This window comes from Embiotoca jacksoni, unplaced genomic scaffold, assembly GCF_022577435.1.
Source record: "Embiotoca jacksoni isolate LCO1_2020_lvr unplaced genomic scaffold, fEmbJac1.0.p SCAF_8, whole genome shotgun sequence".
In the NCBI taxonomy this organism is placed as follows: Eukaryota; Metazoa; Chordata; class Actinopteri; family Embiotocidae; genus Embiotoca; species Embiotoca jacksoni.
In genome coordinates this window covers 2,444,214-2,469,814 of record NW_027185436.1, presented here as the reverse complement: position 1 = coordinate 2,469,814, position 25,601 = coordinate 2,444,214, and the positions used below count along the sequence as shown (strand labels likewise).

Here is a 25,601-nt window from a genome sequence, read left to right as displayed (position 1 = left end):
GCAAGCAGGTAATGTGATGCAGGAAATGTGAAGGCATAATGACAAACAGAGAAGATGAGATTATAAAGAAAGCCTCTAGATGGCTAAATTAATGATACATAAACTTAACATCCAATGAAAATGACCCTCCATAGCCTCCGTCATGTCTCTAAATGTCAGCAAATATGTCACAACTGTTGAACTCTAAGCTTTTAGAAAATTCTGAGGTCGTGAAAGTTGTTTTTCAAAGGCAGGGGACACAAATGCACGACAAGGTAACAGGAGGTTTTGTGTAACAAAGGCTTTAATCACTACAGGCAGGAGCTGGATGTCTCCATACAAATCCCAAATACGAAATGAAACACAAACAGGCAATCCAAAACTCAGTGAGTCAGCTGGGACTGGATCCAAAAAGGAACTAAAAAGGCAAAATCCAGAACTAAGACACTAAGGCAAAGAAGAAGTGACAGGGACACAGAACTTACTTGATATGATCACGCACAGGAACAAACAGCCAACTGAAAAGAACTGATAAAGAGGGAAGGTAAGCACAAAGAGTAAATACACCGGGGAGAGAAGGACAATGAGGGAGAGATGAAACTAATTAGGGAGGGCCAGACAATTTCACAGAAGGGAAGTAACCAATACAGAGGGGGTGAGTGACTACAAAGTAAAACAGCAAACACAAAACCCAGACTAGAGCAAGAAAGGCATCAAGTCCTGAAAGGGGAAGGGGAGGGGGGTATTAATGGGATTAAAGCCTCATATCATTTAGAAAATAGACCTGATGCGTATTTTTCACATGTGCCGTGCCAGAAACGATGTGTGATCACGTGCACTGTATAATCATGGCAAAAACCCAGCGGAGGCGCTAATTATATCCTGGTGATACTTCACCAGATGAAGGGTGTCATTCCCGCCCTCTCCTCCTCCTCCTCACTGTCAGTATGAGAATCACGTGCTTGCTTTTGGGATACAATTTAGCACTTGTCAGACCTCAAAAGTTCAATACTGATGACCATTATCAAAGAGAAACGGTGATTCAACGGTAGGACCTGCAGCCGCAGCACTGCAGCTGACACGCAGCCGGTGTGAAAACACGCACGCAATCAAGCTGCAGCTGCGCAGCGTGTGTCAGGTAACTAACACACACGCCAAGCAGGCAGTGTCCCAAACTAAAGAAATGGAGAAGTGCTATGTTTGAGATGGGTAAAACACATTTTGCTGTTGACCCGGTCCATAGCAGTGCATTGCTTAGCCTTATACCGGTATGGCTGCAGGTAGTAATACATGGACTGCAGCTGAGCACTTCGTTAAACCTCACTTCAAAAGATTTGAACTGTCCCTTTAATCCACACAGTATTTGCATTAATTTAAAGCTTGTTACCAGTTTTTTTTTTCTTTAACTGCTGCCTGGTTATGAATTATGAAAGCCCGTGTCTTAGAGACGGCGAGTGGACATACGTGTATGTGTGTGAGTGAAGAAGCAAGAGGTGTTGTTTGACAGATACAAACAGGCTGCAATAAATCCAGGCGCTCATAGCTTAGAACATTTTTACGCCATAAATTGCAGGGCCGGATCAAAGAAACATACGTTTGTGATGGCAAAATCGATTTCATTTAGAAGTCATCAACCGCTGCTCTTACAGTAACAGCAAATTACAAAGAAGCAGAAAGGGGGCCAGTGAAAGAAGAGAGCTTTGAGACACTTTCCACTCCGGTTTTACTCAGGGACACAAAGCGGAGCGTTCAACAGTGCAAATGTTTCTGCCTTTTCTTCTTCTGTCTCGTGTAAATTGTGTATTTTGTTCAAATCTTCACAGAAAGCATGCCGCTTGTATTACCACCGGCTGGAACTTCATTATATTTAGTCAAGCTGAACATGTTCATTAGCCAAAGATCTCTGCATGCAATCAAAGTTAGATAAATTACCATTAGAGAAGGAAGGTTCCATGGCAACCAGGAAAATGTAGATTCAGACTGTATAATGTTGTTTTTTTATGAAGAGCTAAAAAGTCTGCTTTATATCTGCGAATTGACTGTGATTTTTATGATACATCCGACCGGCACAGATTGAGAGGAAATACCAGTTTGAAGTGTTCTCGGCCTGAGTGGCCTGGACACCTACAGAGTGAATGACGTTGAATCAAATCAAATCAAATCTGGAAAGGTTGATTGTTTTGTCAGATTGCACAAAACACCTGCTCAAATTACCTGTTGGATTTTTGTTTTGTTTCATATATCTGAGCAGGATACGTGTACATAAAAACAAACACATTAATATGTATTAAATCTAAATGGTAATTTTGTTCATGAGAAAGCAGAGGCGGTGGAAAGAATTAGAGGGCTGACAGAGGCTGTAGTGTTGTGCAGTACTATGCAGTATAAATATTATATATATTTGTTTTTTGAGAGGGTAGCTGTTTCAAATTAGATTGAGTCATACATTCATGTCATAACTTGCTGGTCAAGTGTATGTCAGCTAACACTTGGGCATATTTCATCCTTCTTCTTTCACTTGATTGTGTCTGACACTCATTTTGGTTCCCAGCAGCCAAAGAATGTTATGGAGGTAAACCACAGTGGACATGTTGTGTATTTGGATTCAGATATCAAAGATGAGTTGTGATCATTTGTGATTGAATGACACAGCATGTTTCTATTTCTGCCTGCCCTACCAAGATGTCCCGTTTTTACTTTGTGTATGCTTTTTATTGGCTTTATAGTTGATGAAATAGTTACTGCAGCTACTTCGCCAAAGATGTTTCACTTTGCTACATAAGTAAATACTTACTATTTGTTCTTTTTTTTGGTATATAAAATCAATAACAAAATTTGTAAATTCCCAACATATTTGTTTCCTCGTAAGTGGCTGTTTTGTTCAACCAACCGTTTTACTTTTTGGAGATTTTAAATTTGTTTTGTTAACTTGGAAAACAGCAGTTGAAAAAATAGCATCCATTAAGTTCCGCAGCTTTAAATGATATAAATTCTAACATAATTTCATGTCAAAATACACAACGGCATATAACAGACAAAAACAGCACATCATCAGATTTTAAGAAGTCTGAAAAAAATAATGTTTGATATTTTTAGTTTAAGATTAAATAATTAATCTATCAAGATTCTTAATGATATATTTTCTTTTGTATAGCTGTTCAATTGTTTCAAAGAAATTTAAAGTATATGATCTAATATCAGTTTGATTAAAGCTCATTTTTCAGTCTGTCCAACATTTTTAATAACACGAGAGTGTAAGCAGACGTTTCCCGGGTTGTCCATCCACACCAGCAGATAATTAGCCAAATCACCAGGTTATTTAAAGGTTCCTTTCCCATCAGCCTCCTTCATCAGACTAATCATTTTCTGGTGGCTGTCTTTATTTCCCCTATCACCTTTCACACACTTGGTCATGTTGGAGCATCCAGTCTGCCGTTTTACATTATTAGTTCCCTGTCAGCTGAACTCCTTCTTGTGCTGAGAAGCTGAGGAAAGGAAGGTGAGGAAGATAGAAAGCGACGGCTCCTGCCTTCTGGTTGCTGGGGGAAGAGGAGGAGGCGATGTTGACGGCCTAATCTCTGGCTCTGATTATCTTCTCATTACAATCAGACAGGAGCCACTCGATGAAAAGGAGAATGTGTAATTACGCTCAAATCTCCCATGACTAAAACAGAGAATAATAAACAGGGCGAGAACCGTGTCCTCACATGAAATCATTCCGTTTATTTCGTCGTTCATTCTGTAGCTGCATTTGACATAGGATGAAGATTGGCTGGGGGCTCAGGTGGTTGAATAAGGAAACACCTGACTTATAGCAGCTTTATTTGAATACCAGAATAATTTGCCTAATTTTTAAAACCACAGAACAAATGTATAAACATGAGGCTGAGCATGTGACTTCTGGTGTTTCTTGATTTTGCTTTCATCTCCTGAATATACGGTGTGTGTCAGAGATAGGAAAAAAAAAATTCAAGAAGAACTATTCTAATGACTTTGTCTGCATCTGCCCGGCTCGTGATAGAAAACACCATCTTCCGAAATGTCAGGGCAACTGAAGCATGTAAATAACTACATTTCCATTGACACATTGATTTGAATGGAAATGGCTGACCTCCAATTTTCATAGAGAATGGCTGGCAGGAAGAAATGGAGGGGAATAAAATACGTAGCCAGTAGACCACAGGGGATAAGGCTAACCAAGCATGTTAAATCCCCCGCTCACTATTGCATGATGGAAGCGTTAACTGTGTGGACAACTACAAAAATCACTCTGGGAAGTTCTAACCGAAGCCTCAAGAGCAATACTAAATCTTTCTTCTTTTCCTTTGTTTTCTTCCACCTCACAGCTCCGAAACTACAACCTGCCAGCCGCTTAAGACTGATGACAAGAAAGCAGTGGACACGAGGGTGGACACCACCGACAGAAATGGCTGCATCAAAGGACGCAGGCGTAAACACCACAGCCATCGCAGGGCCAGGAGGTGAGTTAGTCTTTCTGCTTTCACAAATGCCACGCAGCAACGCTTCAAAATCAATAAGAAGGTTTTCTGAGCTCAAAGAACAAGTGCTTGTAAAGAGATGAAAAAGTGGAGAAATCAATATCCTTTAAAGATGTGGGATAGTTGATTAAAAGGAAATGTTTCTGATGATGAATGGTTGAAGTTTTGTTTTTGTTTTCCGAGGTGCTTTTGTAGATCACAGTGCTGATGATAAAGCCTTTTAACAGCACACCAAAACTCCTCCAGGGCCTTACTCTCAGTGAGAAACCAAGCTAATCTCTATATTCTGGTGCTGGGAATGTAAACAGTGTTATCAGGTCAGGCTCAGTGGAGAAATACAAAGATGTTGTGAGGAATTCCACACTGTCATTCAGATCAACTCTTTCATCAAAAACCTCCTTCAGAAAATAGTTTTTAGGCTTCTTATTCTGAAGTGAGAAAAATTAATGCAAGCAGAGTTTTATTTTCAAAATAAATTCTGAGGAAACTTCTTAATTAATCTGACACCTTCAAAGCCTTTTTGCAGTTACGCAGGTTTTGCAGGGAAACATCCAGCGATATGTAAAACCTGCATCTGAAGTGTAAGAGAGGATCCAAAACACAAATTGCTTGTCTTTGGATGAACAATACCCGGTGGCTCTTCCCTTCCCCTTTGTTTTTAAATTTAACAGAGAGCACAGAGAACATGGAGGCATGTAAACTTCTGATCATCATTTTTTTCTGGTTGGTGCATGAAACAAAATGCATCCGATAGGAAAACAGCATGGTGAGAAAGATTTATAGTGTTTGTTATCAAACAAAGTCATTTGATATTTAAGTACTCAGTAAAGTGTACGTAGTCCGCCCAGGATCATGCCAGAGCATGTAATACACCTGCCGGTCCACTAGAGGATACAGTGTCAGTAAAAATTCACACATATAGGGCTATGTCTAAGGAGGTCATGTAATGAAGGTCATGCAAAAAAGTTAAAAAAAAATGGTGAAGTGAAGTTCAATGAAGAGAGATCATGAGGAGAGGAAAACAATTTATTGAAGTAATGACAGTTTGACTTCAAAATTTTGGTGGTTGGACTCCGACGATGTTGAGGTCGCCCCGTAGAGTGATATCCCCGATGGATGTAGTAATAGGACCAGAAACAGGACCCCCCCCCCCCCCCCCACCCAGGTTGTTCAGGTAGTGCAAAATAACAACACAAGATATCTCAGCGCACTTAACAAAGGAACCTAAAAAAAATCCCACATTAGCAGGGTGGGAGGAAATGACACAGGAAGAAAACCTCATGAAGTGGGTAGGAAAAATGTAATTTTTAACAGGAAGAAACCTCCGACAGAATCAGGCTCAGAGGTGAGCGGTCGTCATCTGTCTCAACCGGTTGGGGAGAGGGAAGATCGGAGGCGACTGACAGGAACTTTGATAGAGATTCTTAGGAAAACGAGATGTATTAGGTGGTGATGGAAAGGAGGAGTGCTGCACATTTGGAGGTCTGAATGAATGAAAGAATTTTGACAATATTTAAAGAAGAGGGATGAGAAACTGATTGGCTTAAAAGCGCGGGCAGAAAATCATTGGGAAAAATATGGTGATGACAAGGATGGTAAAGTGGAAGTGACCCAGAAGATAGCACAGCAGGAGTAATTCACCAGGGTTGGAATTAAACCATGATGCGAGGTTACAAATATTCCTTATTGAACTTCCGTAAAAACTCAATTAGAAAAAGTAATCAAGTCCAAGCATGGATGCAAGTTGTTGGAGGGAGCAAACCAAAGACTTTCACCCAGAAGACCAGGGTTTGAATCTGTGAAAAGGTAACATGGATTTCTGTAATACAAGAAAGTTACTTACATAATGTACCGTATTTAACTATGTAACTTATTTCAACCTAAACCATGACCTTTGACTAACCTAAACCATGTCGTTTTTTCTGAAACCAAACCCCATGGTTTTTGGTGGCTCAACCTAAGGCACCTCACTTTTCACGTCTAGGAAGCAAAACGTGATACTGACACGAGGCGTGACACACAGTGGACACAGTAAGACCAGTTTTATTCCAGACAAAGGATGTCAAGGCCATACCATAGTTGTATCTATTTACCAGATGATTTTAAGTAATCACCATATGCTTTCTAATATAGCAGTCCTGCAGTGTATCCATCTCATCTGAAAGTGGCAGAGATAGTCTTGATGCAGAGATGTCAGAGATGGTCAGATTTGAAGCTCCCACTCTAACATGCTGTTGGAAACCTGACGTTTACTCCATATGATTCGGTGCGATTTAGACTGATAATGCGATGCACGGTGCTGCGGCGGTGTAGCTGCAGGCGCTGGTGAGACGATGAAAGGAAGTCCAGTTTGTCAAACATATCCATGGATTTGAAGGGTTATCAGATGCCAAAACGCCGCACAGCAGTGTATAATCCTATGAGACAGGATTTTACTGCATAACGTTTTCACAGTTGTCATAGAACTGAAACTAAGCCTGACACCTAACACTTTAAGAATATACCAAAATAAAAGGACTTATATCTCAGAAGGATTTATAAAAGCTTTATCTTCAGCTACTGTGACAGTGTCTTTGTTTAAAGGTACAAACCTCAGCCTCACCAACATGTTCACCATTTTCTTTATAAACCCAAAAATATAGTGCAACAAATGTGTACTTGGTATGACATTGGTCAATGCAATGCATTGCCAGATGATGTAACACTGCACTGCTTCAGTATTTGGGAAACTCATTAATTTGGCTCCACTGTTGTATTATGTCGTGCGAATGCAGCGGTCGCATTAAAATCAATGAAGAACCTGAAGTATTATTGTTAGTTTCTTTACCCACTAATAGTATAAAACCATGAAGACAAGGAAGTGGACATTAAAATGTCTGAGTCTGTTTCCTGGAAGCTAGATTTACTAACATGGAACAGTTTTGTGCTTTATAGAAATACGATGTAAGTTATTATGCTTTTATCAACAAAACATTTGACATGAACATACTGCAGCTGAAAAGTGCCAAAATGTTGATAGAAACATAGCTGCTAAATATTAATTGACAACATATTCTTGTTTACCTATGATATATGCTCATGGCAATTAAAGATTACATTTTGTTTTATTAAGTTTATGTGCAGGCTCACAGCACATGGTTAATTTTAGGGAAAGATCATGGATTTGGTTTTATACCTAAATGTCCAAAGTAACCTGAAGCAAAAGACACAATGTTGACAACCAACTAAGTAAAAAAAATTATCTTCTTAACCTCAACCAAAAAGCTTTTGTTGTCTAAATCTAAACACACAAGATATTCAGGACACAAATCTGTTCCCTGGATTCACAAACTTGATTGTCATGGCCGCAATTTTATAAACACTTCGCCTTTGCCAAGATAATCCATCCACCTGAAAGGTGTGTCATATAAAGATGCTTATTAAACAGCTTGATTCCTCTCTAAAATGTACAGTTTAATCATACAATACAATGCCACAGACGTTCCAACTTTTGAGAGAACCTCCGAACTGTTGTCCGTAAAATGAATGTTCATTTCACTACTGTCAAGACATTTGAGAAGAATTTAGCCGTCGTCCCTAAGTGGATCTTAAGCCGACTGCAACTCTTGCATCACAACTGACTTATGTGGGAAACGGTTCTCCCTCGATGGCATCTGGCACTCCGGAGAACTGTTCTCTTGAATTTGAATGCACACAGATACCGTGATGAGATCCCGAGCCTCATTGTAATGCCATTCATCTGCTGCCATCGCCTCATGTTGCAGCGTGATAATGCTTGTCCCATGTTGCAAAGAGCTGTAAAGAATTCCTGGAAGTCGAAAACATCCCCGTTCTTTCATGGGCTGCATATTCACCAGCATATACGATAGTGTGTTCCAGTTCATGTCAATATCCTGCAACTTCGCAACAGCTATTAAAGAGGTTCGGAGCAGCATTCCACAGACTGCAATCTACAACCTCATCAAAGCTATGTGAAGGAGATGTGTCACATGCAATGCATGAGGTAAATGGTTGGTCACACCAGTTACTGACTGTTTTTCTGCTCCACATCCAAAGAAAAAATGCAAATCTGTACATACTGTGCATTTATTAAGATAAAATTGCACATTTTAGGGTGGCCTTTTATTGTAAGCAGTCCAAGGAACACCTGTGCAATAATCCTGCTGTTTAATCAGCATCTTGATGTGCTACAGCTGTCAGATGGATGGGTTGTCTTGGCAAAGGTGATGTGCTTACTAATACGGATTTTCATAAATTTGTGAAGAATATTTAAGAAAATTTTACATTTTGTGTAGACAGAAGAAGTCTTAGACCTTTAACTCAGAAAATGAGAGCAAAAATAAGTGTTGCATATATATATATATATATATATATATATATATGTTTTTGTACTTTAAAAAAAAAGTTTATATTAGATTATATTATCATATCATATATTATAATAAATATAATGTTATAGACCACACCATGTTAAATAATAAGACAAGCAGACCAGGCTGTAGAATGATCCACATGAAATAGGCACGACCAGTCTCCTGTTTAACAATATTAGCAAAACTTTTAACCACAAGGTCAGCAGAGCGGAGGGATGGTGGAGGAGGAGATGCCGCCGCTACATCCAGCCTCGGTGAAGGCTCTGAGGAGGCATCGAAAATACCCCAACAGCCACCACAAGACAATACATGAAAAATATTGTTTGTTCATTTCCATTTACTAAAATGTGGCTAATGAGCTAGATCCATATCCAAATACTTTGTCTCAATTACAAAGCAGTGCCTGAGAAAAGACTCCTCTGTTGAGAAAGACATTTGTTCTTTGGATTCTTATCTTGCTAATTGGCCAACAGCGCCCCAATTCAGCAGAGAAACTAAATGTTAATTATAACATGAAAGCACAAGTCACCGACACTGGGTTCCTTCTGGAAACGGTGCGTTGGATATGGTGAGGGAGTTTTAGAAAGTAGGCCGGGCCAAACTAGAAAAAAGAGGAAAAATCCATTCATTTCTGTTTAATAAGTTAAAACATTTAATTACCTGAAAACCCTGAACTTCACTAGAAACACAGAAATCCACCACCACTAAACATACCAGAGTGCCTGACACCAAGCAAGTAATATATTTTTTTATGCAATTAAATATCGAGGATGTGTTCACGTGTATGCTTTCATGGTGTTCATGCATAATTATGGGTGAGAAAAAAAGCAACACACTCCCTCATTGAGCATATTCTCATCAAATGTCCCCAAATCCCCTTTTCATATGCCATTGTTTCACAAAATCACCATTCCCAGTGTAGCTGACTCTCATTCCCCCCTTTCATTCTCCCCACCTCATCAAGAGAAACTGTGTCTGCTGGCAAGACGAAATGCAAAAGCTTGCGTTGTGCTCTCTTACAAACCCAGAATGGTAGAAGTGTTAATGAGTGACAAAGCGTTCTCATTACCAGGAGAGGGTACTTGGGCTTGGTCTGTCTAATCAGCCCTAATGCATTTCAGTTCCTAATGCTCCCAAACTGCCGACTACACCAAGCAGGGCCATTTATTATAGGAAGACACTCTTCTGCATCCAATGAAACAGGCACATAGTCTCCAGAGCTCTGTGGTCACATACATCAAGCAGGAGTGCAGTTTGTCACTGTCTGGATCCGTCCTGATCACACTCACCTATGTGCATGACCTTCTGTTTGTGTAACACGGAGGTACATTTCTCTGAATCTGACGTATAAATGGCAAAGATCATTTTCTGTTAGCATGTTAGTCACTAAAACATCTTACACTGCTGCTATTTGTAGGCATTTTGATATATTTTGATAAGTTTAACCCTTTAAGCCTTAGAGGCCCCCAATTGGGGGCCAGGGACTAAACTATTATTAAAATATGGACATATATACTGATATTTACACATCTGAACAAATCTCACAAGTGTTCCCTTTATTATAAATATTTATTTTTATATATATATTTTATATATATATATATATATATATATATATATATATATATATATATTTATTTATTTTTTATTTTTTTATTTTTTTTTTATTGTGGTTGCAGAAATATACTCTTTTTGCAATTTTCGAGCAGAAGCCTAAAAAATAGGTGTGTTTTTAAAGGGTTAATGCAGTGCTATTAAAATATGATATGGATATTGAGAATTTGATTTAGGAAAAATAGTTTCTCCTTAATTATTACTTTTATTCACAAAATCTTTGTTTTTGGTTTTGTCTTTTTTTGCTTGTAATCTCGCGCTAAAGAGGCTGCCAATTTAACAATTTTATTATAATTAAGATGGAAATTCATTTTTTAAATGATTATATTTCAAAGCACATTAGTTGAAGGCTTGTGCCTTGTTGACACATACTGATTAAACATGGATGGCTCTCTCATGGCTCTAATAAGCCTGAAGCTTTGGTGTCTGATTGCATTGAGCGATTTAGTTTCCGTACATTCTTTTCTCTCATTCAAGCCCCTGTAGCTGGTTAAAGTTAGATCACAGTGAAGTGGCAACTCCGTGATATTAATAATTAGCTGTTCCTCCATTTTGTTTGAAGTGCTTTTACATTGTTGGGTTGAGTATAAAAACAGCAGTGGGCTCTTGTTTCATGACAGACTTAAGCACATCACATGAAATTTGCATTTACCCAAGCCTCTCCCACGGTCACGGTTTGTGGTGCCATATGTTTATTCGAGGTTTAATTCTGAATTAACGCTCTCTTCACATCTCCTGCGTTTGAATTCAAGCGTGAACAACCCATCAGATCTTTCTCTTAAAGATAGCAATTCAGAAGTCAAGTATTGCTTTTGTGAACGGCTGTTGTCCCTGTTGTAGGGTTGAAATCACTGTAGCCGAAGATGTGATGTATGACCTTACCATTATTTTCTATTCGGTAGTTGATGAAGTATTTGTATAATGATTTAGTCCATAAAGCATCAGAAAATAGTCACGAGTTCCTGGAGCCCATCGTGATGTCTTCATCCTCGACATGCTCGCTCGCTCGCTCTCTTCTGTCTTTGCTTGTTATGAATTTCAGTCACTTCTGTACTTAGAAGCCGGATTCTGTGAGCCTGAGGTGCTTCAAAGGCCTTCATCTCCTCTCCCAGATCAGTCATTTTCAGAGACTAAATGAAGTGGACCTCTGGACGGCAATCAAGCTGCTCAGCACATGGAATCTGACCATTTTCTTTTCAACATAATGATAAGTTCACACTTGAAGTAAGGAAGAGGGGAAAAAAAAGGATGGATGGCTACAATATCTCAGGCTAAAATTTGAATATTTCCATGCACATGAAAATGTGCACAGGCTTCTGGTGTCTGTGAAATACAGGAGAATGCAAATGTATTACAAATTCCATTCATTCGTGGCAACGGAGATCCATGTGAAAGATCAAAGAAAGCCAGAGTGAAACATGTTTTTTTTATTTGGAAACTATAAAGTTTGAATTCACCACCGCTGACTGTTATACTCATGCATCACTGGTAGCCCCTGCTCAAGGAATACAGACGGAAACTCGCTTTAACATATATTTGGTACAATAAGGGCCTGATTTACTAAAGGTTCGCATGTAAAATCATGTGCAAACTCCACACCACCCGCAACAAAGCAGATTTACTAACGACGTGCAGTGAGGATTGCTTCTTTCAAATGTGCAATTTAACACGCTTTGCCCATTTTGTGTGTTTGTCTGCATGCATATGTAATATTGGGCGTTTCTACTTGAAGGTGTAAAATACTGGGAGGGGACATGAAAATATAACAATTTAGCACCCGCAACGATAATGACTAAACCTGAAAGTAGAAACAGGAGAAGTGATTGCGTGTGTATTTTAGTCCGACTGAAAGGAACTTATTAATCAGATCCGCAAATCTGGAGAGACGGCTGCTGTTATTGTGGTGAGAAGGAGACGCAGAGAAACTAAAGAATACGTAGAGAACGTGGTTTTACACCTGTGGAAACATTTTTGGGAAAAATTATTCAGACATGTCGTCTGTTCAGCGATGACATTTCTGAGTTATTGAATGAACTGAATGATGATTGACAGCCAATAACAAGGAGGAGCCACGAAATACCAGCAATGTCAAAACCTTTTACGACTCAGCATTTTCCTGCCTCTGGGTCATTCCAGCGTATCGCTGCTTGGATATCCCACCCAGTCCCGTTATTCAGGTGTGCTGTCCCAAATTTAATTTCAATGGGATCAGATTTCCTTTTCCTCTGTTTTCCATTGCTGGAATCACTTTAACACACGAAAAAACCCTCATTTAACTACAGCGATTTGCACCTGATATCAGTGACGCAATTACTCTGAGTAAATCAGCTGCAAAACGGGTGCAAAATAAATGTGCAAACTTTTAGAAAAAAACACACAATTTAGTGCCCTTTATTTGAGATCTTAGTAAATCAGGCCCTAAGTGTATTGTGCATCATCCCTGTTAAACAAATATTAAATGAATAAATAACTATATCCCAAGAGAAATCACCCACTGTGAGAAAGCAGTCAGCTGTTGAGGAGGCAGGCGCTGCTTCTGAAGAGGAGAAGTTTGTTTGTCTTTGCCTTTATTTGATAGTAACACTGGAGAAAAGACAGGAAATGTGCAAAGGTCCGGACAGACAGGTATCGAGCCTGGGAGTTGCTGTTCAGGGAATTAGATCCCAAGTGATCTGCTCTCTAACTCGACTATCGAGATGCCCCATGCCATCCTTATTTTTTTTTTTTGTCTTAAGCTCTTCTACCTACTTTCTCCTCTGAGTGCAGACATGTTGCTGTCACTCGTGACTTGAGTAAAACTCACTGGCACGCGATGTATTTTGTGCTTTATACCAGTCTGGATGGGATTTTTATCATCCTGTTGTGATGGGATCATCTCAGGGACATTTGGCTCACAGATAATCTTGTTTATGATTGTTGTGAGAGAGAATCAGGATGCATTAACGTGCAGTTATGCGATGCCGGTGATGAGTCATGTGGATTATTTTACCCCACCCATTCTTTTAGGGTTATTTGTCTGCAAATATTGTAGAATAAAATTATTACAGCAAATTCCCAAAGAATATATTTTCGTAGTATTTTGTAGATTACAATTTAAACGAGTCCCATTTTGGACTCCTATCATCTAAATGTTTGCAACCCAATCCGCAAATAGTGATGCAGGGTTTAAGAGACCTTGTAGGCTTTAAGAGAGGGAGTTTCACACTCGGCATGAATTGCACAGAAAAAACAATAGTATAACACTTGTGTGATATCAGATGGTGAAAGGAGGTGAAAAAAATACATTTCACATTTTATAATAATGTACCAAAGTGTACAAAATACATCCTTTGGGAGTCCTCTGCACCGCTTCTCTGATTTTAAGCACTCACCAGTTTGAACTTGAAGCTGTTAACATGGTTAATGTATGTCTCTCAGTAATGCCATATTGTTTGGGTAAATGATCATGTTTTTGTTTTATTTGTCGAGGTTTTAATATTTTCTTCCCTTGGAGTTCTGCCTCCACTTTAATACAGTGAAGATGAATGGCAAGGATCCAAAAAACATGCTGTGAAATGTTTGCAAGGGGATTATACAAACATTTTGTTTATCCATTGCCATTGTTTTTAATTTCTTGCTTTCAATATATGTGCATGGCAGCTCTAGCACTGTTTATATTTATGGTATTGAGGTATGGTTGAAACAATTTGTCTTGATGACAATGTAAAACGTGAAAACAATGTGATAATGTGAACAGTGTTTCTTGTAGTGGTGAAACTACAGAGAATTATGACCTGAATCTGCAGCCCCTCTCAGCTTTACAGAACCTATGAGGACTTACAGCTCATTGTTCAGCTTTACAGCTTGAAACATTATTGTTTTGGTTCACTCTCACTGCCCTCCAGGTGCCGATTTTGGCTGCAGCAGACAGCTTCCTGTTTTCATCAATACTTTTCTAAAATCCCACTGTACACTACCTGCTTGGCAGCAAACAGCACACAGAAACAGTTTGAGATGAGCTGGTGAACATAATGGAGCATTTAGCAGCTAAGGTGCTAGATATTTTCCCCGGGAGGCGGTGGAGACCAAAAGCAGAGCTAAAAGGAAGCGAAGGTTGGACTTGTATTCATCAGATGGAGACAAACACATCTTTAAATGAATATAAATGTTTCTCTGTAACTGCTGGATGTGTAATAATCGGGCGACCAGGTGTCCCACAACTGCACGACGCATGTCTTGTCCAGTGTTCCACATATTGGGACGACTCCACACATTTTTCTTAGGTCTTTTAAAAGTCAACACTGCAGATGACACTTTTCTAAAATGTGGCCTCTCCGAAAGCTGTGCAGGCAGCAGGGAATGCTGATATTATGTGTCTGTGCACACTTGGGTCAAGTGCAGGTTAGTCTGCCACCATCTTTGCTGCCAACGCTGTACCCAGTGGGGAAAATTCAGAGTCACCACAAAATCCCAATCATGCAGATTTCTGCAGAATATGATGGAGAGTACCACAAAGAAAAGTGTGGTACAGAAAAGTCTGGGAAACTGCTTTTGACTGGGTGAAGCCAGTGGAAGGTGATTCTCAACAGTTTTTGTCTTTCTTGCCAGAGTCATGTCTAAAATTCACAAGTGAAGCAGCATAGTCTCAAAAAGAGTTGTCCTGCTGTGTGGATGCATTCCCACTGAAACCCAAAGATGATCACTAGACAGATAAGGAAATAGCAGCTAAAGTAGTGAGCTGGCACCTATATAAGTCAGTGTGAAACTTCTGTTTACGCTTACTGTATTCACTTAGTGTGGGAGTTCTGAAAATACAACATATGTGTTTACTCCTTCACATGTAAAGGCCTAACCTGTAACCTGCATTTTATATTGTATGTGATTTTTCCAAGTTGGAAAGAAATCTAAATTTTAGACAGCCTGTCAGCATCGGTAACATGTCCCACATTGTCCCACACGAAGATACTTTTTGCCCCACATTTGATTTGTTGGGATCAGGTCACCCAAGGAAATAGGCAACTGTTAGCAAACAAGTTCTCCATATAAATTTATTGTAAAAGGTGATGACGTGTTAATATTCTGTTCACAGCTTGTTTGTAGCCCCTTTTAGTAAAACAAATAAATGGCAGGTTGAATGTTTTAAATGTGTCCAGTATAGACGTATAACTCTTAAGGATGTTGGACTGTTGAAATTCAGTTTGCCTCAATTATGTGCATAGGCTAAAAAACACTCAAAACGGGGTGAACTTTTGTAACTCGAATGTTGCTATTGAATTGCTGAGAATTTGCATGTTATATCCCAACATAACTCTGAATGTCCTCTGCACTCTGTCTCTGCTTTCAGACCCTCCTTTGATGAGGAAGCCTCCCCTCGGCCGAAGGGGAAGAAGAAAAAGAGAAAGTCGGAGCGGAAGAGAAAAAGGAAAAGGTCAGTTCCCAAAATTGGAAAGAGTCTGCGGTTTGATGTATTTTTGGACACCCATGTGAGAGTTCCTGAAAAAAAATAAACTGAGACGTGAACAGATTTGTTAATGGTATTTATTTTTTCTTTGACATTTTTTTTCCCTTTAGGTCTCCTTCCTACAGCCTGTCGCCACTGAGGAAGAAGAAAAAGAAGAAGAAGAAGAGCTCAAAGAAAAGCAAGCGCCATAGGTAGTTCTTGTTTATTACAACAATACTAGAAAAATGGCATGACGTTTATTTTAAGGTGACCCAAATCATCTTTTTCCCGCTATTCCAGGTACACCTCCAAGAAGTCAAAACACAGGTATGATTATAATTTTTGCACAATTTCTGCACACCTTGTGTTGGTGTGTGTCTCTCATTTCTAAAGGTTAAAGTGTTTCTGTGTAACAGTTGGTGGCTGCTTTCAGAAGGAGTGCTGGATTTGCACCTTAAAGGACGATTCTCTTTGTGTATCGGCAAGAAGGCAGCTGTGTGTGCAGGCTTTGTCAGTATTAATACCTCTCGCTCATGACTCTATTCTCTTTCATCCCATCAGTTCCTCGAGTTTAAAACATAAGAGAAGGGATGAACGCAAGCACAAGAAAAGGTCAGTGTGTGATTGTTGCATCGGAATAATGTACTTTGTTGCCCCTCCCCCTCCGACCTCCTCGTTGTCCCCCAATCGTAAGCCGATCGACCCTTTTCAGAGCACCCATTGCTGAGGAAGAAAGAGACGATTCTCCAAAACGCTCTCATGTAGGGGCACAATGGGTGAATACAGAAACGCGCAGCTTTTATTTATTTTTTTGAGCAAAGCATGAAAAAACCCTTGCAAAAAGGAAAACTGATAGAGTGCTTGAGCCACAAAGAGAGGGAAAAAGGAGTGTAAGAGGGTAAGAGAAACCAATTTCATGCTGTGATCTCGCAACATTTTATAATTCGACTTTGGATGAGCGCGTCGTTGTTTGTACGCACGGAGCCAAGTTCAATAGCTGCTTACTTCAACAGAAACCGCTGCTTTCCAGCTCACTGCAACTCTTTATTCTCATTTCTTTCATTCTGATCCCTTCACTCTTTCATGCCTCTGCCATTCCTTTACACTCGCACCTTCTCTGATGTGCTCTCCTACTTTTCAAACATGGTTCATGTACATTGGTAACCCTCACTAAAAAGCTGGCTGAGAAAATATGAGGGGAAGATCTGAATTACCCTTGAAGTTATCCAGGCTCAATATGAATTGTGCCTTTTAAATGCCGTACACTGCAGCTCAGAAAAGAAAACCTAAAGATTTGGCAGTGCCAGCACGTGCTCTACATTGCTGAAAACAACGACCGTTTTGATTGTTGAGTAATCTATCCATCGTATCCAGAATAACAGATTATTTGTCTGAAGGATGATTCCAGTTTATTCAGCCCGGTGTCACATGAAAGCCTGTAATACACTCGTCAGTCTGCTAGATGATGCGATAAAGTGTCAGTATCCTGTTGTGTGGCATGAAAACTTCGGTACCTTAAGTTTAGGTATCAAAACCCACACGGTCAGATGTAGGGAAATAAAATAGTTTTGGTAAAATGTGAAGGAGTTGCAGCTTGGTTGTGTCTAAGTACCGAAACTACTTGGTCAGGGTAAGGCACAAAAATGACTTGGTTGGGGTTGTGATCATGGTTTGGTTTAGATTAAGCAATTTCATGTAAGTAATGTTACATATTGTAAGTTCATGTATGCTATGTAAGTTAAGTAGTTACGGTAAGTAAGTAACTTGCGTTGCTTAAAAAAATATCCATGTTTTGCTTTTTCATGGGTTGAATAACAGTCCCCTGTGTCTGACCTCCTCCCCACATGGACTTATCCATCCTTTTATGGGCTGGTCATACATGTGTGTACTTTTCACACCTCAGCGAGGCAAAACGTGACGCTGACACATTATCTTCTAGTGGACTGATGGGTGTATTACACGCTTTGGTGGGTGACAGGGATGATTTATTACTTCTTGAGTGCATTTTATTTTCTATTAGGCCTCATTCCTTACTTGAACTACAACTATCTGTACTGCTGCATTTCTGTAACAACTCCTGTTAGGTGAGGAACTACGTGAGCATGACACCAGACCAGAGCTCATTTCTGTGGTCTGTGAAAGTGTCAAACACAAGCGTTTGACACTTCTTAAGCTACTCGATAGCTGACAGAAAACCCAAGGAGACCAAGATGGAGAATGATAAACAACTATTGAATTGTTGGGAATAAACATTGCACATTGTGGTTTGTGGTTGGCATATTAAACCCTCAGGAACTCCAAGTTAGCCAAACTATGGAGGACAAAATATGGGTGCTTGAAAAATCATTATTTATTGTTTAGTGTAAACTTGTATCCGTTTTTTAAACTTTGTAGTTTAACTTTGACTTGTTTTACCTTCCACTGATGTGCACACACAGTTTACCTGTGTAATGAAGGTTTATTACAGACATTTTGGGGTGTACCTAGTTTCAATTGTACCTTCTAATTCAATAGTACAGATAATACATACTAAAATACAAAAAAAAAAAAAAATTAACTGTTGCCTCATTGCAGCAATTTATTTTGCATGGAGCAGAATGTTCATCTTAATCCATAAAATCATCAGAACAAAAAATACAATATTGTGAAAAAAATTAATAAAACTATAATTATATTTTGTTCTATTAAATGCTAACAAATGGAACAAATGATGAAAATTGTTTTCAGTCCCCAAGGTGGTGTTGTTTTGTTGGTGTATCATTAAATACAAATGTAATCAATTCACAATGGTGTACAACAAAGAGAATCAGCAAATCCTCACATTTCAGAAGATGGAATTTGTGCTTGGTAATTTATTTGGTACTGATTAATTGCTGTCAATGAACTAATCATCGTACTCTTTGCTCCTTATCCAATTGTTTGTCTTCCCCTGTGCTCTCCTCCAGTTCACGGACTCACTCACGTAGGAGACGACGCTACCGGAGGTCAGAGTCAGACAGTTCCTCCTGTCAATCTTCCACAGAGGACAGGTAGGGTCCTCCCCCCCCCCCCCCCCCCCCCCAATCCCCCCCCCCCATCCCTCCTCACCCCCTGCTCCCTTAGTTTATCTTATCAGCCAGAGGTGTCTGCCAAGTTCTTGGTCACAGCACAGCGATGACTGATAAGGCAGAGGTGACTTCCTGATCTCGGGCACGAGCAGCCCTTATCAGAGCCTCGCAGGAAACAGCCCCAAATTCACTCCATAGATAAATGCACTCAATTATCATAACATATAGCAAAATATTGGCTGTGTGATGATATGAAAGATGTTGTTTTTGACAGCTTTTATGGATTACACTGTGGATAGCAGAAGGATCGCTACTAACCTGTGGAATGATTTGATACTGGTGATAATTAATCCTCAAATAATCATTGATAGCTGTTGAACGCAGAGGATTGCATTTTGAGTCAGAGTGGCATCCTCAAGAACAACTCAATCAGTGAACTTTGAGCCATGAGAATAGGTCAAATTCACTTTATCTTGAGCTGAAACTGAAACAAGCGTAAAGAGCAATACAAATCAATAAATGTTGAGCTTTAAACTATGTTCTCCCAACATGTTTGTACGGATGAATTTCAGTTCCTCATCAGTTCAAATTTTCAGGTGGTTTCACACTCGAGAAACTATTTCTTTACAGTTTCACAACCAATTCCGATTTATTTTTCAAAATGGCAAACAAAAAAACAGAAAAAATGTTGCTAAAGTAAATTAAGGTGTTTCATTGGCATCAAATGTGCATGAATATAACTTTTTATCTCATTGTCTGAGGTGCAAAATTGGCTGTAATGGAACACGAGCATCTCCGTCACGGTGCTGTGCCATGAAAACTAAACGCACCATTTTTCCCACAGACGGCATCTGCAGAAATCTGTGGTACATCAGCCCTACGGAGATCTGGCAGCTGTAGGAGAGGAAACCAGCGCAGTGCTCAACCACGTGGACATGAAGTGGAGACCTACAACCAAATCAGTCTGTAAACCGGCTCCAAAATATCGCTCCATCCTCTCAACCGGCACCGTAAGTACTCTTCAGGACTCTCATGACGCTGCCACCAGTTCAGTTTGATTTCTCAGTTATGGCCATGTCAAACAGCTCGTTGTCACTCAACATGAAATGCCTACAGTTGTGAAGCAGTTCCTTTGGGTTTGGAAAGTCATTCTCAGAAAAAAGAATTTTCTTATTTCGACCACTGTTAAAAGAGATCCTGGGTTTGAGATATTTTCCCATTAATATTCAACTGAAATACAATATACTTCAGAAAATGATTTGTCGAAACCCATTTAACTGCTAATGGATGAATATTTAGAAAATTGAAACAACTGTTCATGGCCTGACTCTGAGCTCATTTTATGAATTCTTTATTTTTGCAGCAATTTTGTCAGTTCTTGCTTCTCTGTTTTAAAAAACTAACCCCATTAATCATGTTCATATTTGGTAGAAAGGACTCCCCACAAAATAACTGTTGGCTAAACACGCTGGCTAAATTATAACACTGTCTTATTTTCCCTTCTGTCATGTCCAGTTAAAATGTAAATATTATGATGATTAACAAACGCTTTTTCAAGTGTCATTTTTCACAGGCAGATTTCTCTATTTGTACGTATGTAAAGAATTCAAACAGAAACTTGAGAAGGAAAAGTTGTGCAAAGAAGCCTAGTTTAGAGCCAGAGACGACAAACAAATTGCCTGCCATTTCCCCTGAAGCTCTTTATGTTAAACGTTTCCACGTTAACCCTTTTTAGTGTGAAGCTGCAGCGCTGCATGGGATAATAATATTTTAGAATCAAAAGCAATTATAAAAACAATGTCCTTATAATTGCCTTAAACCATGATCGTCATCAAAAGTGGATGAGACTGCAGTTGTGTTGAGTCAACACAAAGAATTTTAAGAGATGGGGCAGTTTGAGAGCATTGCATGGAAATCATATATTTGACATAATCAACAGGGAAACGGGTTGAACTAGGAGATATAATGGAAAACATTTCAATTAGTAATCATTAGTGGTTTTCCCCTTGCGCCTTTGGAACAAAACAAAAACAGAAAAACATGCTAATAGCCTTAGAGATCTTTTGTCAAATAAGACTCAGGTGCAAGCATGTTTTTACCTTTTTGTCAATGGCCTCCATATCCTTGCATACTAACAATCTAACAAAACATAAAAAATGTATGTAATTTTGCCAGTTGAGCCCCTCTCAGTCCCCTCCGGTCACTGCATCTGTTTTATGTTAGACTTCCAGCTGTTCCAGTGGCAGACCTGACCCGAGGCTGAAATGAAACCATGAAAAAAAAAATAAAAAAAAAAAACTTAAAGTATGATTGGCATCTTCTAGAAAAGACATTTTGAACTATAAAATAGTTTATTGCAGCTTGATTTTCAGTTTTTTTTCATAAACACAGCTATGTCCTTAAACTTATTGTCTCTTGCTTATTGGGGCATAAATACATTTAATTTCTCTCCAGCAATCATTAAATTATGCTAATTGCACAGACAGATGTTTTTAATTATACACCACAGGGTTTTAATTGAAATTCAATAAATTAATCCATATATCGAATCGTGCCTGGCATTCAATTTCCCTAAGTCTTTCAGGAGGACTTCATAGTTGGTCGCTGACTTACTGTCAGAATTACTCAGTTGTGTTTTATTTATGGGGTTTAATTTGGTGACTAAAGGCACAACATTTGAAAGTAAAGCAGGATGATCTTTGCTTAATATTTCTTTCCCAAAAAAGCAATCCATAAAGGGAGAGGTAGGTATGAGTGGACCAAAAAACCCACAAAAACATGTACAATCAGTGCGATTGATTATGAAATATGTCGGCCTTTACTGTAATAATGAGTGGGGAATTTTGTTGTGGTGGTGAATGTTTGGGGCAACAACAGGAAAAGAAAAACACACAAGAACTATGTGCCAGAATATCAAAGCAGACATGAAATGTTTACTTAAAGGCTGCCTTGTCAAAAACTCTTGAGGTGACATTGAAGAATGTATTTGTTTTTCTGTAAGTGAAATCTTTTACCCCTGAGTATACACAGATTGTGTGTAGAAGCGACTGTTAAAGACGATGGTAGAAGCAAAAAAGATGTGTTTAAATTTCCCTCAGGGTCGGCCTGTTGTGTTGACTGTAGACTCGATAACGGGAAACATTCGGTAGGACCGGATGGATTAACGTTTTATATGCGTCTCGCAATCAAAATCAAAGTTTAGTTATAGCTATCAGTTTTGGCGAGCTAGTATCTGTTTTCCATCTGTGGACGCTTGGCAGTAAAATAAACTCAGTGTGCATTGGTTGTACTCACTTACAAGCACAGGGTTTAAGTCCTCTCGCTTCCCAAAAACTCCTCAATAATACACCACTGAGGAAAGAAAAGGAAACATGCCAATATAATTCTAACTGGCTCTGGGTTTGAAGAGAGGGTTATTGTCTTTTTCTTGCAATTTACGACTCTAATGATGCACTTATGTTGCCCGCTCTTCCCTTTTTTTTACACCTTACCTACTTAAGGAGGAAAACTTGATTGGTAAGTCGATGCTATCCGCAGATTTAGGGATTTACTTGTAGGTCGGTGCAGGCTAATTGTTTACTTCTTACAGGAGAAAGAGCACAGTCATCTGTCCTATTCTGAGGTTTTTCTTAGTTAGACTGATGGGATCTCTCTTTGTCTGCAATCCTTTTCATTTCTACATAACACCCATTTTTGTGATGTTTGTTCAATGTTCTTTAAATGAGGCTTTTCAACGGGGACTATTGTTTACTCCTTTTCTTCTTCACTGGAGTTAGAGCCAGTAGATCTTTCCACGCATTCGTTTTTCTTTCTTCTCTGCTCTTTCGTTGTTCCTTTCATATAATTGTTTTAGTGTAGACTTACTTTAAAATTTGCTTTCTTGTTGATTTCTTTGACTTTAGTTGAGTTCAGACTTTCTTTCGAGGTTAATCGCATGCTTCAAATTTGCATGATGTCTTTATCTTTCAAAGCTTTCTGTCCAAGAAAAAAAAGAAATCTCTTCACAGTTTTTTTTTAAGGGGATATGTGCCTTTGTACTAGAGTATTCACAGTGCATCAAAGCAGGTAGCAGGTTCCATTTATCGATACACGACTGGTTTTAAGCTGCAGCTTATTTGTCTGTTTGCAGATTTCATCGTCAAAACCTGGAAGCGAGCTTTTACACGGAAACGGTTCTCAGCATTTATCGAACCAGACCGAAAGGCCGCATGATTATGATTCTGGGAATGACACGTCTTCGCCGCCATCGAGCAAAACTGGTGTTTCTCGGGCGAGTGTCACTGACAACAAGAGGAGCCACTGCCAACGTCTGGCCTCGCCAGAGAAGGTGAAGTTCACTGACAGAGACAATGCCTCTGATTCAGGAAACTCAGTGACCAGCTACGCGTCCTTGTGCAAACCTTTCGGGGAGGACGGCTTGTCTGCAACCCTTTTCAGTGGAAACAGCAAGAGGTAATGTTGTGTTCATAACAAACAATCCATCTGAATGAACGCTTCCAAGGAAAATCTCAAGCTTGTTTATCTTCCGTTTCTACGCTCTGTTTCCTCAGTTGAAATATTCATCTCTTGAGTGGAGAATAAAGGACAGCATCTTTTAATAACCGACCCCGGCTACAGTTTGGGCTTTATCACTCAAAGCAGTGAGACGTCTGAATGTGTTTTCTTTGCAGAGGACAGATAACCTTGGGGTGCCGGGTGGAGGTTGTGAGATCCCCAAAGACTTCCAGCTGTTCGCGGAGGAAGGGCAAGTCATCTCGAAGGCGAGCGAAAACTCGGTCATCCAGCAGCAGGAGCAGGAGCAGATCCTCAGGGAGTTCCAGATACTCGGGACGCTACTCTCGAAGCCCCTCAATGACATCATGCAGGTACGTTTTGTACACCATTAATATCTAATAATAGCCAAGTTACACTGACTGCTTTTCTGTTCACTTCTATTTCAATTTACATATGCCAAATTTCAGAAATTTACAATCAAATTTTTCCAATGTTTTATGGAATCATTATTTTCTCTTTGCAGCTCGTACTCCCGCTCACCGAGTAATTCACCTGATCTGAGGCAGAGAGGCAGCGTGGCCAGCCTGAGCTCCAGAGGAAGCTACTCCAGACACAGTGCTGACAGGTGAACTTTACAAAGTGTTTCAACTGTAAATGACTCCTCATTATTGGCGTATAAGAGTAAAATACACCGTATATTGACATCGTTGGTGATTAAAACTTCACCCTGCAATGTCTGCTTCCCAGACTACGAGACAAAAAGAGAACAGCAAGCTCCAGAGAAACAGATGTGAAGCACAAACATAAGGTTAGCGGGAAGAGACAAAGACGCAAATCCTACTCTCCGATGAAGAAAAGGAGGAGAGACTCGCCAAGCCATCTGGAAGCACGCCGAATCACAAGGTACAGCTTTCCCTGTCTTGTCATTTATAGCTATTGTATGTTTTTATGCCTAAAGGCAGCAAAAATGCACTGCTGGTCCCACCCTCCTCCCCTGGAATTTTTCACTCGTGTTGATGACCTGTGTACCATGAAATGGCATTTAGCCTAAGGATGAGATCACTGTTGGCTCTAAAGCCACCACAGGCGCTGAGGAAACAGATGGTGACCATAGGCAATTTAAAATGTAAAAGAAGACGACAGTCTGATGTTATCTTTTTCAATAGATCAGGCCCACCACACAGGAAGCATGAGGTTTTTTTTTTCTCATTTCACACAGCTATTTAGAGACAAAAGATATACACTCCACTCAAAAAATAAACAAAAGAGCACATGCAGCCACAGAAAGATTACAAAAATGACCAGATTGTATTTAGGTATTCTTATATAGCTAAAGCTAGAGAATCTAGTTTCCCTCGGAAGTTGAAGGAGCACAAAAAAGGAGGATGAATATTGGGTAGATGTAAAAAAATAAGCACAAAACTACGGGAGCAAGAAAGCATAAAGTTAATGAGGTGCAATGTTGGCATATAAATCCACAGAGAGTAAAAGAGAGGAGAGGAGCTCAGTGCATCGTGGGAGGTCTCCCAGCAGCCGAGGCCTCTAGTACAACTCAAGGATGGCTCAAGGTCACTTGAGCAAACCCTATCTATATACTGCATCAAAAAGGGACGTTTTAATCCCAATTTTAGAAGTAAAGAAGGCGTCTGCCTCCAGAGTCCAAACTGAGAGCTGATTCAGCAGAGGGGCCTGAAAGCTGAAGGTTCTGCATCTCTTTCTACTTTTGGAAACTCAAGGAACCCCAAGCAGGCCAACTTTCTATGAAGTTCTCTATTGGGATAGTAGGGTACTATGAGATCTTTTTATAAATCATGAAAGGAATATTGAAATCAATTCTGAACAAATCATAATTTTGTAATATTAACATCCAGCCGACACAGCAGCATCAGCATTCATTTAGTCTTTTAGCCGCCTGATAAATTGAAGGCCTGCTTTGGTCTCAGCACCACTTAATGGTAAAACAAACCAGTTGCTTTAGCTGCTACATGCTCCACTGGGTTCACCAGCTGGTTGCTAAATTTGTCTGTCTGCTTTTTTGATTTTGAGAAAAATTTCATCTGAAAACTAAAACAATTAAATTGTTGTAAAACCAAAACAACGTGCTAAAAGATGCTAAATTGTACCGTAAAGATGAAGGGAGCTAGAGAGTAGGGTGATAATTATAGCTCTTTCAGCT

General features: G+C 39.5%; 1 protein-coding gene across 1 annotated transcript in view; it reads left to right on the top strand.

Moving 5' to 3' along the window:
* srrm4 (serine/arginine repetitive matrix 4) overlaps window positions 1–25,601 on the top strand; it is a 68,708-nt gene that overhangs the window by 39,255 nt on the left and 3,852 nt on the right. The window contains exons 2-12 of the mRNA XM_069139218.1: window positions 4,326–4,460; window positions 15,789–15,872; window positions 16,016–16,096; window positions 16,185–16,211; window positions 16,446–16,496; window positions 18,830–18,913; window positions 19,776–19,941; window positions 23,061–23,383; window positions 23,602–23,796; window positions 23,949–24,050; window positions 24,173–24,328. Of these exons, the coding sequence (XP_068995319.1) occupies window positions 4,326–4,460; window positions 15,789–15,872; window positions 16,016–16,096; window positions 16,185–16,211; window positions 16,446–16,496; window positions 18,830–18,913; window positions 19,776–19,941; window positions 23,061–23,383; window positions 23,602–23,796; window positions 23,949–24,050; window positions 24,173–24,328 (1,404 nt within the window). The remainder of the gene's footprint in view (window positions 1–4,325; window positions 4,461–15,788; window positions 15,873–16,015; window positions 16,097–16,184; window positions 16,212–16,445; window positions 16,497–18,829; window positions 18,914–19,775; window positions 19,942–23,060; window positions 23,384–23,601; window positions 23,797–23,948; window positions 24,051–24,172; window positions 24,329–25,601) is intronic.